The sequence below is a fragment of the Zosterops lateralis genome (genome assembly GCF_965231275.1).
Source record: "Zosterops lateralis genome assembly, chromosome: 3".
Lineage (NCBI taxonomy): Eukaryota > Metazoa > Chordata > Aves > Passeriformes > Zosteropidae > Zosterops > Zosterops lateralis.
In genome coordinates this window covers 67,847,302-67,863,203 of record NC_139764.1, presented here as the reverse complement: position 1 = coordinate 67,863,203, position 15,902 = coordinate 67,847,302, and the positions used below count along the sequence as shown (strand labels likewise).

Sequence of the window (15,902 nt, the reverse complement as noted above, 5' to 3'; positions counted from 1 at the left end):
GCAGGAAAGAAAGAGAGGAATCAAAGGAATGAAACGCAGCCTGTCAGGATCATGCAGCTCGAGAGATTTTTAACCTCTCTGGTGCTCATTAAAACATGATTGCTGGGGAAGCTGACTAAACAGTGCTACTATTTAGGGTCCCATAAAACGAGTCATCATTCTGATCTGCAATCAGCTTTAACACAGCACACAAAATACACAAGAACCCTTGGAGACCAAAAGTACAGCAGGTACACACCCATTTTCTGAAAAATAATACACAAGAGACAAGAGAGCAGACTCCCTTTCAAAATTCATATTTCTTAAACTTACATCTATTGTTGCTATTAATGCCAAGGCTACAAACACCCTTCTCAAGATGGGCAGCACTAAATGTTATAGGTGTACACTTTATTCTTTTCTGAGAAAAAGACAACCATGACTTCAGAACTATTCAATTTACCTAAATGAAAAGTTGTCCATTAAGATAAAATAATATAATTTTAAGTGAGTCTTTCAACCTGATACTGTAAACAAGGACAACTGGTTAAAGATGGGCATGTGTATGTACATAACCTAACATTCATTTTCCTGAAGGTTTTTTTCTCCCTCTACAGTTTGAGGCAGTCAGCTCAGTGGACTCCAACCTCAGCAAGACAAAATCGTGGATCTTGCCACCTCTGGCCTGCTGAATTTGTCCTTTCATTATCATAACCATTCCCCATCCAGAATTAATCATGAGCTGCCCAATAATGCAAGTTGCAAAATCACTTGGCATGAGAAGTGCTGCTCAATGGACAGGAGACTGTCCAGCAAGGTAAACCCCACCAGAATCCACATGATTAGTCTGGTTGTGTAACACAGTGTCTGAAACCTGACATTTTTCTCAAAATTATGGAAAGTTTTTCAACTTCTAATGGAAAAGAAAATGAATTGTGATAAGTTCTATGACCTTATATCGCTCTTTCTGGATAAAAAGCAGCAGCTCACCATGCTAAGCAAAATACCCCAGGTCACAAATACTGAGGAAGGCTCAGTAAAATTCCACAAAGAGTTTGCACTGTCATTTGTGGAAGCAGTATATATTGAGGCTGGTGAATGACAAAGAAAACTTCAACAGAGACTTCAGACCACAAGCTAAATGAAACTCAGAGCAGAGTATCTTCTATCTACTTCTGAATAAGATAAAATGGAGTAAAATTAATGCCCTAAGACTACAAGAATGTAGTAACTTGCCCATGCTTATTTTTGTTCCACATATGAGAATTCGCTTTTAACAAAGTCAGACTTGGACAAATTGCAGACATTCCTTTCTGGAACAGAAGATAGTCAGCTAGAAGTTGGAGGCAGATAGCCAAATACAAGTGTAAAAATGGATAATCAGACCATACAATTTAGTGAACAATGTAAAAGAAACGTACAGATCACAATTTTGATGCCTGTGCTGTTAAAGTTTAGAAGGAAAGCATCATAGAGGGCAAAAAAAAAAAGAATATTTAGACTGCTAGCAACTTGTAAGGGGGAAGTCTACCAACAGTTCAGAGAACTGGATAAGAATTCTATAATGGATATCATCAAATGCAGCACACCAGTTCTCAAAGTATAGACCAGACCAGCCATAAATGCTGTACAGTCAGACAGATCTACTGATCTGTCCAGGCCTCAAGCCTGTCTGGAACTTTTCAAAAAAGAAACCTAGTTGTCTTTCCCCTTAAATTGCCCTCAATGCCTTCACAACCATTTGTAACTAAAAGAGTCAAACAAAAATGGGAGAAATATGTCTGGCACTGAGTAGTCAATTGTCTGTGGAGAAGGTCTGGAGGGCTAAGTCAAGACAACTCTAGAGCTGGTGCCTTAAAACCTACTTATTTTAACTTTAAAGCAGCCTGAAAAGACCATTCTCTAAGGTGGGATCCTCTTGGAGGCTAGGAGCAGACAGAGTCCCTAGTATAATTTAAAATTTACCCTTAATATGTTCCTTACCCTTTTATTTTTTTAAACTTTTTTCAACTAATTACTGCTCCAGCAAGTATAAACTCAGAAGTACTTAAGATTCTGGTAAGTTCAATGCTTTCTATATATAATGTAAGTCACTTTTTTTGGTGGAAAATGTAATTCTAGTAAGCAAAGACAAGCATGCAAATTCAAAAATTATTCCGTGGTAGTGTTTTTCCTTACAAATGCTACTATACTGGAAAACATGAAATATGCTCTACTTTGGTCACAGAAACAATGCATGTCTTTGTGTCCTACTCTGGCATGAAATAGATAAACCAAATCATAATTCCTGTGCTTACATGCATTTTTTTTCTTTAACATTAGAAGTAGACTTAGAAAGAAACCAGAATAAACTACAGAACCACTTCATACATGTGATATGTATAGAAGGAAGCAAGAGAGCCTGGTTCTAACTTTGCTTCTCCTTCTCAGGCTTGTCTCCCATCTGCGCCTCACAGGGGATTTAATATTGCCAAAACTCGAGTATCCTGAATTTGATGCAATGCAGCATTTACATCCACTGGCTTCAGCAGGATTACTCTAAAATATAAAGTTAAGCAAATATTTAAGTGCCTTCCTGGAGTGGACTAGTCCTCAACACTTTACAGGGTGCAGTAGATACAACTCAAACTGGTACTCTACTGAAAACTACTAATCACAGAACAAAACCTCACCACGCCTCAGGTTACATCAAAAATCCATTAAAACGTGACCTGTTCTTGCAGTCGGGAAGGGGGGAAATGACATTTTGGCCCTTGGCCTTACAGTATCAGAAGCAGCAAAATTTCCAGAGGTACCTGATAATCTGAAGGCATGACAGGCCCGCCTGAGTTAGCGCCTGAAGGCCCTATGCGTGGTTTCTTGTTGGGAGGCACCTGGTTGAGGCTGGAGTCCTGGCTGTGCTGCAGCCCCGCGCCCGCGCCCGCTGCTCCCCCGCCCGCGCCCGCCGCCGTCCCGTTGGTCTGGCTGCTGCTCTGCTGCTGCGGCTGCGGCTGCGGCGGCGCGGCCGGCGCCGGCTGCTGGGCTGCCGTCTGCTGCTGATGCTGGTTCTGCTGCTGCTGATTCTGAGGGAAGAGGCGACACAACACGGTCACTTGCTCTGAGCGACGTCTGGGAGCTCCGCGGAGCTGCCAACCCCGAGGGTGAGATGGGGAAACACAGCAAAGCTGAGTACTGAGGGAAGTTCACCCCCTGCACATCTTGTGGGGTGTCCCACTTGTGGTCGTTTTGCTTTTTTAATGCAACGACCTGGACTTAAACTTTAAAGACAGTCTAGTGCCTCCTACAGCTACCCAGGTGCTCAGAGAGGATAAAAGGAACCCTTTATAAAGCGGTAATCACCTAATGAAGTAAATCAAAGCACCCAAAATTTCACTGGTGGCAGACATGGGGAACCACAGTAAATTGTTCTAAGTGCTTCAATGGCCTTGTTAACACAGAACCAAAACCACTTTTCAACTTTTCACCTGAAGAAGGCTGACAGCATTACTGCCAGAAAGGTAAGCGAATTGAGACCAAAGGAATTGCATCGTGTCTTCCTGGCTGCGAGGAAATTCTGTGGCAAAACCAGAAACAGGTTTCATTACTCCGTTTTGGTTTCCTGTGCTTTTAAGCGCCTTGCAAAGAGTGCTGTACTGGGAATAGGGCCCAGCATGGTGCCCAATGTATAGTGTCAGAAAATCTCATTGAAATAGCAGAAAACCAGAGATGCTGAAGACAAAAGAGGCGATAACAGCTAAAAGAAGGATCTGGCAAGGGAAGGAGAAGACTAGCAAAGCAAGAGAAACCAGCTAATTAGGATGACACTGGGTTCTAGCAGGAAAATAAACAGAGAAAATGTCACAGAAGGGAAAAAAGGTTAAGAAGAAGAACACAAGAACAAAAGACATGGAGAACTCTTCTGGCTTCAGAGGGCTACAGACTAAAAGGAGTATTTGACAATTTGGAGGGAAGGTCAGAAAGTAAACAGAATGCAACTCTGTCCTCTATGGTTACAGTTCTGGGAAAGACAACACATTCATCTGCTTTCAAACACCAGGGATGTTCCATCCCAGCACTAAACCACCTAACAAAGTTGCAAAATGTAGTTTCACTCCAAATGTGAGGTAAGTCACTTGTTCATCATGGAAAAAAGTTCAACTGACATGGATTGAATTAAAAAGCCTTACTATCATTCCCCTAATATACTGTAGGGAACATTCCAGGATACTTCTTTTTTCCTAGAATATCTGCTTATATCATGACTAAAGCTTTAGCATGGCAACCTTTTAATTAAATCCTTACTTTATTAGTTTCTCAGAAATCACGACAACTGGTTGCCACCAGCAGAATATTCTTTATGCCCCCTTTACTAAGAGATTTTTAGTCACCTCAGATAAATGACATAAAATCTATATCTATGCCATTCATCACAATGGTCTCCCAAGACACTTTCCAACAAAATTTGCCATGATGTATTCATTTAAGACTACAAAGAAGACTTGCATTTTCAAGGACTTAAGAGGTGGTTTGCAATTCCATTTCACATTTAGCAAAACCCATAATGTATCCTCCTGCATGTAGTCCTCAACTGAGAGATTTGAACTTCAGTAATTCTAGAAGTTAATCAAACTAGCTTGTAAAAAAAATATTAAGAAGCAATTTATTTTCCAAAATGGTTTGAGCTTCGCTTACACAAACAAAACACCAATAACTAAGGAACTATTTGTCTTAGAAATCTGAAATTTGTGTTTTCATAGGAGTGTTTGGATGCAAGTAAGCCAGTTACTATTGTGTGAGCTGAAAAACTTCAGTTTTTAATGTGTAAACAAATACTGGAGGGATTCTCACAATTAAAGGCAAGAGCTTGTTGTAGGTTTTGTGATTCAGATTTTAGCACAAAATTTAGTTGACTAGCCTGAGCTTGTTGTTGTGTGGAACCGCTACTGCTACTGCCTGGCTAGAGATTGAGACCTGCTCTGTAAGCCTCCAGCTGGGGCCTGCCTGCACCACCTTACTGCACAAAAATGGCTTTTGCCAGCAAAACTCTTTTCCTCAGGTCAGTCTGGTTCATGGCAGTTCCTAAAATATTAAACTCATCAAAGGTCTACACTTAACAACCCACTGCCATATGTCACCTCTCAGGCACAAATTACCAAAATGAAATTTCTGTCCTACCTAGAAACAAACCTAGCAGAAACTTGCCTAACAGAATTTAAATGAGAGAAAAAAAATATTTTCACTTTGTTTTACAAACCCTCATTTTAGTCTTGCTAACTAAAAATCAACCATTTTGAAGAATGGATGCTTAGGCTAAATGTTATTTAATTCAGATGCAACTTCCAAATGAACTGAGACAACTGCTCCAGGTTTCCAAATGATTATACAGATATTTATGGTTTTAAAAACAAACTGGTAAGAAACCAGTCTAAAAAATAAAACCTTTCATTTACAATAACGTCATAAAGCAACAAAACATGGCACAGATTCAACTTTCAGAATAGCCTTTACCTCCACATTTTCTACACTGTGGGAACACATTCATTGAATTATGTGACTTGTATTACCTAAATGCTCTAAGAAAAAGTTTAATTTGAAGTGTGCAGAAATACCTGACTGCCCTCAACAATCTCAAAGACCATGTCTGACTTAAAATGTAAAAAAGCCAGAGTAAATTTAATCCATAAGGTTTCTTCTTGGTTTTTGAAGCTGTGAGAGTTGAAGCAAAACCAGTAACTAAATTACAATGGAATCAGCATCATGAATTTAATTTTATTTTTGCTCAGGGGTCTGTTTCCTCCTTTGGAAAAACCTATTTGGACACAAAAATCATGGATAGTACCACTTGTTCTTGGTAAAGAAGAATCTGCAATATCAGTTCTGAAAACAAAATTTGCTCTCTAAAATACAGCTTAAAACTCAGCTAGTTTGTCATGCTAGGCAGAAAATCGAAAACAGAAGATTCATGTAGTCAAATGGTTTCTCTGAAAGACAACAGCCCTTCTCACATAGTCCTCAGATAACTGCAGCTCAAGACTGTTCTCTTCACATTTTGCTAGCTATACATCACTGTTGGTGCCTCACTGTACCCTGTTCAGTGAAAACAACATGCTGTTTCCTACACTGTAGCACCATTGTCTGGCCTTCACAGCACCACGGGACAATCGCTGTGGTCACACAGCACAGCTGAGCTACACGCACCAAGCACATCAGGTTATGTTGCAAGCACGCCAAAATTTATTATGCACACAAAAAAGTTCTCACTCATGTCTATGGGGCTATGGAAAAGACTATTCAGAGCAGATTGTTACTACCAGAATAGTTCAGAATCCTTATTATTCCTTTGTCTGAGGGCCCTTAAAACATGATCAGGAAACTGCGTGCAGATGGATGAAATGTTCTGATGTAGTGCCAGAAGCAGGCTGCCACTATTTATTTGAGACCCCAACAGCCATCTACATTCAAATGGTTGGATAGATGCCAGTCATACAATGAAAATGCCTTTCTTTTCATGTGCTCACAATGTATTTTCATCATGCAATGCTGAGGAGGTAGCAAGGTTTTCTTGGAATGACAGCAGCTGAGAGCAGCTACTGCTGACAGAACAGCCCATCCAGCTCATTCCCCAGGTCAGGGCAAACCATGTTGGTGATACCACCTAAGACACCCCAAAGCATCTGATACTTTTCAACTGTCTGAGAAACAGTTTTAAGAGAGCTTTGCCTTGGAAACACATTTTCGGTTAACTCTTTATGTTTCATTAGCTTTCATTTGGCATCATGATGCTTTCTTATTGCATACCTGAAAGTAAAAAAACCCAACCAAACGAGGAGTTTATTATACCTTATCCCCTTTCTCTTCAGGTTCATCTTCATTGAGGAATTCTCTTTTTGGATATGGAATCTGACAGCCAGCAAACACACTGAAACACAGTAAACAGTAAACACTCCACAAATATGTACACATGGCATACATTTACTTAATGCTATGTTAAAAACAAGTGCATATAACTTCATTTCTTTTATTTGACAAATCCTGTTTCCATAAGTGAATGGCAGTGTGAGCATCCAAGATAGGTGCTGATTGTAATGTCAGATCTCTTTGCTGTTGGCACAAGGCTGTCATTTAGAAATCATGGCATGGTTGAACATGCCCAAATGCCAGAACGACCACTTGTTGATCCAGATGGTAAAATGAACAAACACAGTGTCAGAGGTTCCACAACACCTAGTTGGAACGCGCATGGCTCACTGAATAAAGGGACTGATCCAAAGAGTATTAGTGTCTTATGAGCCTGCCTTGGCTTACAACAGGCCTCAATATATTTGCCAATCACAACTGCAGAGTTACTTTCACTAAGCTTCTCAGGTCTTGTTTAGGAAAAAAAAGATCACTTTTAAATTCAGCTGACCAATGGAATTTGGAACATTCCCTAATGTTTATGGCAGAGACCTTATGTTATCCTGTAATCCATGAGGAGCTACAGCTCTCCACAGGGTAGCATCAGATAAACACTAAGCAGAAAATTACTGGTAGATCTTGACCAGTATCAATTTCTTAGATTTCTGTGCCAACATTCAGAATACAATCAAAATGACATAGTTTTTAGAAGGGTGTGAACAGTTCTTAATCTAGTTGCTATGTAGTGTTTGATTTTTTCAACAGAAAAAGAAAATTTTAAAACCAAACTAGTCTCAACTAGACTCCTTTTGCATTCCAGTGACTGTTCCCTCCTTTTGCTGTTGCCTGCTAGTTGAGGAAACAGGGAAAGCAAAGGTAGAAGTCTACCTGCATCACGTTCATACAGATCATAATGCACCACCATGCTTCCAAAAACTGGGAAGAGAAACTGACAAAGTCTGCCAGCTGGAATTGAGTATGTCATTTGAACTTTTCATGACAAAATATACAGAGATATCAATTCTGTACTCCCAAGCCTTCTGAACAAGGGATTTGTGTGATTTTAGGCAGCCATTTATCTCTCCACTTTTCTCATACTGTTACCCTGTGAAATAGGGCTTGGGAATGGGCTGTAGGTCAGAGGACCACTGCTAGGGAGAGGCACAATCAGCCAGGCAATGGAGAACAGGGCTTTGTGAGGCTGTGTAAGGCAGAACAGAAGAGGGCACAGATTGATTCTCTAAATGCTGCAGTAATGTCCCTCTGGCTTTGGTAGTATATTCAGAATTACACCACTACTGTGGTACTGGGTTATTCCTCATGACTACTCAGTTCAGGCACCAGTAGATAAAGACACTTCTGCATTACATTTTAGTTTCTACTGAGCATGGCTGAGCTGCTACTTCTTGCAGACACAGGTAGGTATCTGTGAATTTTTCAGCTGTCGTGTCATTTCAGGGATTATGTAGGGACTTCAGGGACTGCATGTAGCAGAAAGGAGTCATCCCAGATGTGCGCAGAAGAGGGAATACATACTCTGATGTAGGCAGAGGATCCTCTTGAAAGTAGGGGTCCTGCAAAGCCTGCTCTGAGGTAATTCTCTTTGTAGGGTCCATAGTAAGAAGCTTCTGAAGCTGCAAAGCATAACGATAAAAATAGCAAAAAGCTTATCAAACTATCATTTTTCAAACTATGACTTGTATGTCTTGGATTGTGGATTGCTAAATTATTTCTGGCTTGTCCAGACAAGCTTAAGTTAGCACTGCTTGTTCAGTGAAGTTCCCAAGAACTACAATGCACATCCATCAAGGTGGTTGTGAAGTACTTCTTATGTAATAAGCAGTTAAGTGTACCAGGTAGTATTAATTGCTCAGACTGAACCACTGCACTAAAGCAATGCTAAATTCAGCCATTACATGTTCATAAAATATCATTTCCAAATAATAGGTTTTTTGTTGTGGTACATGTATAGCTTTTATACTGTTCTGCACTGCTGAGATAAAAAGGAAAAAAGTGTCAGAATGGACTGAACACAACCAGGATTCTCCGTATTGCTTTAGGGACAGAAACAATAAATCTTCATTTCTTGCACTGGCAACATTCCAGAATCAGAGCACCCTGCTACTCATCCAGCCCCCAAACCCACTCTAATTGGTACTGAAATGAGAAGAAGCAGATCCTTCCTAGTAACCTTTCTTCCTTGCTAGGAGGAAAACAAGCACAAATTTATTAGATAGAATGCTTTTGACTGCAGTAGGCTATAAAAGAGGATTACAATATATTAGTAATATAAAACAGGAATTATAGGCATATCACACCATTTAAAATAGTTACTTATTTATTACATTCTGATAAACTTACAGTAGGAAATTTGGGTGCTCAAATTACATTATACAGTATCCTGCTCTCACACAATACTCTCTTAATTCAAGCCAGTAGTGAAAATGAATTTCTTTCTGTAAAGGACGCCTCAGCTCAAACTCTCTTTCAGGTCTCCAACAAAAACTGCCTGGATACTCAACAAAATAATGTTATTTTGGCATGGGTATTTGGGGCTTTTTATTCCAATAAATTAATAACCTGACATACAATTCTATATTCAATATATGAGCTACGGCAAACAGTCTCAGTAAAAGTACTCGCCCTCCTCAAGAAAGGAATTAAAAGGAAATCATCTTTGTCAATAGTTGTAGTTAACCCTACTCGATAGATAAAGGTCTCAAAACTCTCTGTACTTTTGTCATTTCCTTCCCAGCTCTTCTTATTCACATACTTTATGGGCCACAGACCTCAACATACTCACAGCAAAACAGAGACATTTGGGCTGTCTCTCCACCCATCAGTTCATTTGCAACTAGCTCCTGAATGGATTTCTGCTGCTTGCCTAAAGATATACCTCAAGATATTCCTGCACTGTATACACCTGGAGGTTTGAATGGGTACTTATTTACTGTATTTTTGTGCAGTGAGATAACTCTTAACCCTATGTTTTCTGTGCATCTTAACAAATTGAACTTCTAATAATATGTTGGCTCTCTACATAGAGTGACCTCACACAATACAATGTAGACAATAGTTTGGTACTCAGTATTTTTACTTCAAATCACCTTTCCCTACATGAAAATTTTTTGTCAGCTAGAGCAGCTTCTGACACCCTTACAGGTTATGCAAATTTCACTCCCCAGTGACTAGCAGGGACAAAAATGCATATTCTGTACAAGGTATTCCTGATCTTTAGTACCAGATGTCATCGTTGACAGAAGAGCACAGGGCATCAGCCTCTGACTCTTGGACTCCTGCCTCAGACCTGGTTGCTGCAGCCCTACCCAAGTGAAATCTCCAGCTTTCTGCCATATAACATGGTCATCACAAACTGATTCCAAACATGACTGGTATTCTTTGTCATTCATAGGTAAGGCTAACGCCTAAGAAGACCTAACGATATTTTGGCCCTGTTAATGATCTGGTCATTCCCTCAGCATTCCTGTTTCATTCCCAAGGATACAATCAGCTAGCCCATTCCAAGTAATACCACACACAATATCACTCCCAGCAAGACAACCTGCCTATTAGTGATGTTACTGTGAACCAACTTCTTTGAGAAATTTTGATTACCTGTGGCTTCTGGAGAAATGAATAAAAAACATGCCTGGAGACAATTTGTTTTCAGGGCAGCAGCTGCTAAGACAACCTAGGAAACCAATGAGACTAGGTTTCACCAAAATCTTATACTTCCTAGCAGGTCTCATGCTCTCAGCCTCCACTGGCCTGACATGACAGCTATGAATACTATGCTTGTAACTTTTCCAGGACAGCAAGAACAGATGCCTCTTCCTGAATGGAAAACATTCTGCCCTTCATGTAGACATTATCATTCAATGTCAATCAGCAGAATGGCATAATATCATTCTCTTTGTCAAGAGTCACTTGCCATCCTGCACTGATCTACTTGATGCCATCTGTTCCCCACGCACCACACTTCCTATACTCATCAGCACAGCCCCAATCAATGACTGCTACAAAGCAGATGTCTTCAGAGGTCACTCTGCAAGATGGAGGTCATCTCATAAAAATAACTACCTTGGATATGAACAAGGAGTTTTAGGGAGTCTGCTTCACAATATATGTACCTCCAATGTACAGCAATTAGATAGCAGGAAGGTAGTCCATACTCCTGGGCATTCTTATTCAGAGCTTTGGGAGACTGACCTATTTTAGATTAGCCTCTGTCACTGTAGCTGATCATTAAACCACTCTTATTCACTCCTTGAACTGTGAGAAAAATCTAACAAACTACCTTACTTAGAAAACTAAATCTTCCTCATGATGTTCAGAAAGAAGGGTAAACTATGGTTAGTCTTGTTGTTCTTCAGAGATCTGGTTAATATTTCCCCCAGGAAAAGTAGTCAACGCACCTAAGATGACTCTCAACCCACTGTTCAGCCTTAGAGAATTAGCAATATAAGCTGACAGAAAGCAGGTTTTCTGGTGGGTTCCACTTTTAGTAGGAAAACATGGAAGTTCATGTGCTAACTAATGATGTCTCTTAAAACTGTCATCTTTTCAGTTAGACTTACCCTAAGTCTAGGTGATTCCAACGTGTGCCCAGTAAGCTGAGTTTAAGAAGTTTTCATTCATTTTTCTTTAAGTCTCACTTTTCTTATGGAAATTCTTCCCTTCTACTCACTTGAACCAACCTGTTCTGTTTCCACAGCTATTTGTGTCATCATCCAGCAGCAACTAATGAGTCAAAGAGCAAATCTTTGCCAGGATGTAGAGAGATGACAGCTATGCTGAATTTGTAACCGAACACAGACCCCTAAAAGTCAAACTGCACTAAGAGCCTCATTACAGAGCTCCCTGTACACAGCATTAGCAAAGTCACTTTGAAGTTCATTCCTAAATTTAGACAGCACTAAGTCATCACAGAGACACCCAGAAATGGTGCTGTATTAGACGGAGCAACCCTGTGTTGGCCTACAATGGATGACTCAACTAGGCAACCAGCAAATATATGTTTAGGGATTTTGTTTGGAATCATCCCCAGAACAGTGGTGGACTACTGTCAGAAGGAAGAAAAAACACCCAAATTACTACAGGAAATAAATTTCTCCTTTCGTCTTCCCTTTCTTCACAAAGCTCTCTAGGTTTTAGGGGCTCTTTAGGTCTCTGAAGTCACATAGAATATTATACTCTCTTATTTGCACAGCAGACCTAAAGGTAAGGCTGGATATAAAAGTGTCTTGCAGATCTTAATTAGATCTTCAATACCAGCAGTTTAAGCAATCTTTGTATGAAGAAAACACATTTCAAAAATGGCCAGTTAGTGATAAATAGCTTTCTTTAACATTGGTGTTCATTAGAATGGAATAGGAAAACAGACACAGATATTACCCTTAGAAATGCAATTTCATTCCTGTCATCACAGCAATTTTCAAGTTGCACCTACCAAAAGAAAAACTTTGCTGTCAGGCTTGACTTTGTGTTTCTCCATGTATTTTATGAGGCTACTATTGGCATATCTGAAAAATACAGTTAAAGAAAGACATGTCTGAAATAATAGTGCATTAAAAACATGAAACTATCAAGTGACCACAGAAACATCTCCCAACCCTCAATAAGAAAACTGTAAGAAAAACTGCTATTGGAAGACATGTCAGATATTTATCTAGCAGTTGCACACATAAAGTGCTTTTCACCAATAGGACTGCTATCAACTATGTAAAGATTATCTCCATGAAACATGCAACTCATATAGTATATGGATAAGCTGTTGATAAGGATAATGACAGAGAGAGACACGACTTGAAGTTTATACTCTATTTTTTTAAAGCAACTCTGCCACAGAAAGCATTCAGCAGTTCATCACAGCTCAACATTTAAGCTATTGTTTCCAGTTAGAACTTGGCAGAGCAGTTAGATTACCATTCCGTCTCCCCAACCTCCAGAAAACCATACAGTCCTTACAGATCCCAAGCTCAAAATTGCTCTAAATATCTATGATCTGTGCCTTGCCTTTAATTTACAACTCCAGAGGTTATCTATAGCCATTTTCAAAAGAAAGAAGCTTCAGGCACAGATGAGCTTCATATCTTGTAAACCAGTGTAATGAATCCACGTCAGAGCTGGAAGCAGAATCCAAAACTCTCAAATCCATGTCCTCTGCCTTACTTTAAAGAGTCCATTTAACTCCTTACCAGCTCTGGTCTATTATCACCACTTGAATAATTTAGTCAAAGCACCAGGAAACAGTAAAAGCTGAAAATTCTCAGATCCCAGACAGGGTTTGAATCACAACCTACTGAACGTGTTACTTTCAATAGAAATTTCTGTCGAATACATTGCTGCCTCCACATATCCACTTGTCAAAAATAGTAGTGCTTCCCTATTCTTCCTCACACAATATGAACAACGTTATCTTGAATATGTAATAGAAATGGGTAAAGGAAGCTCATTTGTCTGTGCCTGCCATAGACTAAATTACATTTATAACAACCCCTTCTAAAGAAATGAGGAGGCCACTCAGTTGATGTTCTTAACAAGCAGCTGAGGAAGAGAACACCATTCATGTAAACCAGCTGATTCAAACAGGACAGCTGCCACAGTGTTAGAACCCATGTACTCCAAAATCCCCTCCCCAAAAAGTCAGAGCATAGGAGCCGATTTCTGCCTCCACCACACTCAATGAACTGTTGTTACATTATCATTACTTACGTTGTTCTCCTAAAATCTTTCTGAAGAGTTGGATATTCTGGCATCTTCCTTATGTCTTCCCAGTCTTTATCTTCAGTAATGTGGAAAAAAGAAAAAGCATTTACAATTCTGAACCTGTAGGTTAAGTAATACTCAGGAAGAATAACTACAGGAGTTGTTTGACTTCCTGTTTGTTGGCCAGTGCTATTGTTCTTTAATTGTCAGCATTTCCAAATCCATCAAACTGACAGTTTCTTTGTACCTACATAAACAACTAGTAATTTCCTTTAGAAAAAAAAAAAAAAACCAACAAACAACTCACTAGCGTTATGTCTGCTGCTTTAATGAAAATAAATTACCTGCAGGGAATCCCATTACACTGAAAATACGGTCTAGCTGATCGTGATGAAAAGGATTACTTGTTTTGATGTCCTCCTGGCGACAGTGAAATATAGGTTCTGAAGTCAATAGTTCAGCAAATATGCAGCCGATTGCCCAAATATCTACAAAAGAAGGGGGATAATTAATGAAAATTTACTGTACTCAACTGCTCTGGTTTTTGTTTCTGTACCGTTTCTCCACATGTGTAACCACAGTAAGACAAAATGCTTCACATTTTAAAATAATGCATTAATATAATACATTAAAAAGGGCAAAATCTGGAGACGTTTTCTTTAAACCAAAATTAGGGTCTCGAAAGCCAATTTGTACAGTGGCAGTCCAGCACTTAACATATTCACAGTTATGTCAGAAAGCTACACAATATTTGCTTATAACATAGCTTAAAGAGCATTCAGTTGACCAAAGATTGTCCCTCACAAAGACACATTGAAATAATACTTCTACCACATATTTCAGAACAATTCCAAACAGATAATTGATAACCAAATAAATACTAACGAGAAGACTAATGGCTCATATGTTTAACCAAATGGTGAAGCTAGTTAAAATGAGGGGGGAAAAAGATCCTAATTTTAATCAAGTGCAGAAGAGTGACTATCAAACTTTGAAAAAATTAAAATCCTACTTGACAACTGAGTCCCACAGCAACAATACTTTAACTGTCTCGTCTCCATCTCATGTACATAAAGAAAAAAAAGCATGATATTTGACAGTTGGACTTGACGGTATTTTCTACTTTAATGATTCTAGATACAGAAAGAAAAAAACAACAACTTCTATTTCATAAAATTCTCATTAATATGCTTTTTTAGATTAAATATATTGTGGACCAAAACATTAATTTACAAGAGAACAGTTTTTCAGATTACATGTATGCATTCTAGTTACTGCTCATTATCACCCATCTTAGTGTTCTGTATGACCCAAATGGTTTACTAGGCATCTTAAAATGGAAGTGTGAATTTGCCAGTGAGAAGAAACTGGTTACCAGCTCAAAAAAAAACAAAAACGCCCCCCCCCCAAAAAAAACTCCAAAAAAGATGTCTTAAGGATTTGCTACACTGATAATTATGTGTCAGGGATACTGGGATACAACTTTGGAAAAGGTGTTGAGATCAGATTAATAATACTCATAGTCCGCTGAATACAAGAGTGTGGAGAGTTGTGTAGTAATTGAAGTTAAATTAGATGACCCTAGGAAGCCATTTTTATTTTTTTCTAATTTAACAGAATAAATACAAAAAGCAATTTAACTTTAATGTATAACTCTAAGAGACAGAAATTTTTTTAACCAGAGTTTAGTTTATTAAATTCAGACTAAAGAAAACACCAAGAAAAGTCTCATGGTTTTTGCAATTAATCTGAGACTCCAAACCCCACTTGCTGTCAATGGTGGTGCTTGGTCCATGCTGCCTATGAGACACAGAGTGTCCTTAAGAAAAAGCACTGCTCTCCTTACGTAGGAAATAAGAAAATGAGCCATCACACTCTATTTGCCCAAACTGGTCAGTTCTATTTCCATCACATTACAGGTGTGGAGCTTGAAGTGTCCCAATATATAACCCTTTCTTCAAACCTCCCTTACAGAAAAATCTAATAACATTTCATTCAGACTTTACAGTTTTGACAGGGTATAACTTGCTCTGTGCATTACATCACATTCTCAAGGTTTTATCTTCCTTTGATTTTCCTATTAGCCTTATCTGCATGAAAACAAGATCTTTAGCTGTTGAGATTTTATCTGCTCAACCAACTAATGCAGCATATTAATCACAATTGCTGCCTGGGTAGTAGGCATAAATTATCTACTCTGGAATGGAAATTACTTATTAATTGAAGAATGGTGTCTTCATTTAACAGTATCTATTCACTCATTTTCATAACAGATAGCAAATCCTTTTGGAGATGGCTTATCTAGAGGCCAAAAGAATTGCAGCTCTCTTTGTTTTCAC

At 39.0% G+C, this 15,902-nt stretch overlaps 1 protein-coding gene across 3 annotated transcripts in view; it reads right to left on the bottom strand.

Moving 5' to 3' along the window:
• CDK19 (cyclin dependent kinase 19) overlaps positions 1-15,902 on the bottom strand; it is a 118,665-nt gene that overhangs the window by 4,227 nt on the left and 98,536 nt on the right. For all 3 annotated transcript variants that reach the window (XM_083857488.1, XM_083857487.1, XM_083857489.1), the window contains exons 7-12: positions 13,908-14,051; positions 13,570-13,639; positions 12,305-12,377; positions 8,392-8,489; positions 6,799-6,877; positions 2,775-3,041 (exon numbers count right to left, since the gene is read on the bottom strand). In XM_083857488.1, coding sequence (XP_083713614.1) covers positions 2,775-3,041; positions 6,799-6,877; positions 8,392-8,489; positions 12,305-12,377; positions 13,570-13,639; positions 13,908-14,051 — 731 coding nt within the window. The remainder of the gene's footprint in view (positions 1-2,774; positions 3,042-6,798; positions 6,878-8,391; positions 8,490-12,304; positions 12,378-13,569; positions 13,640-13,907; positions 14,052-15,902) is intronic.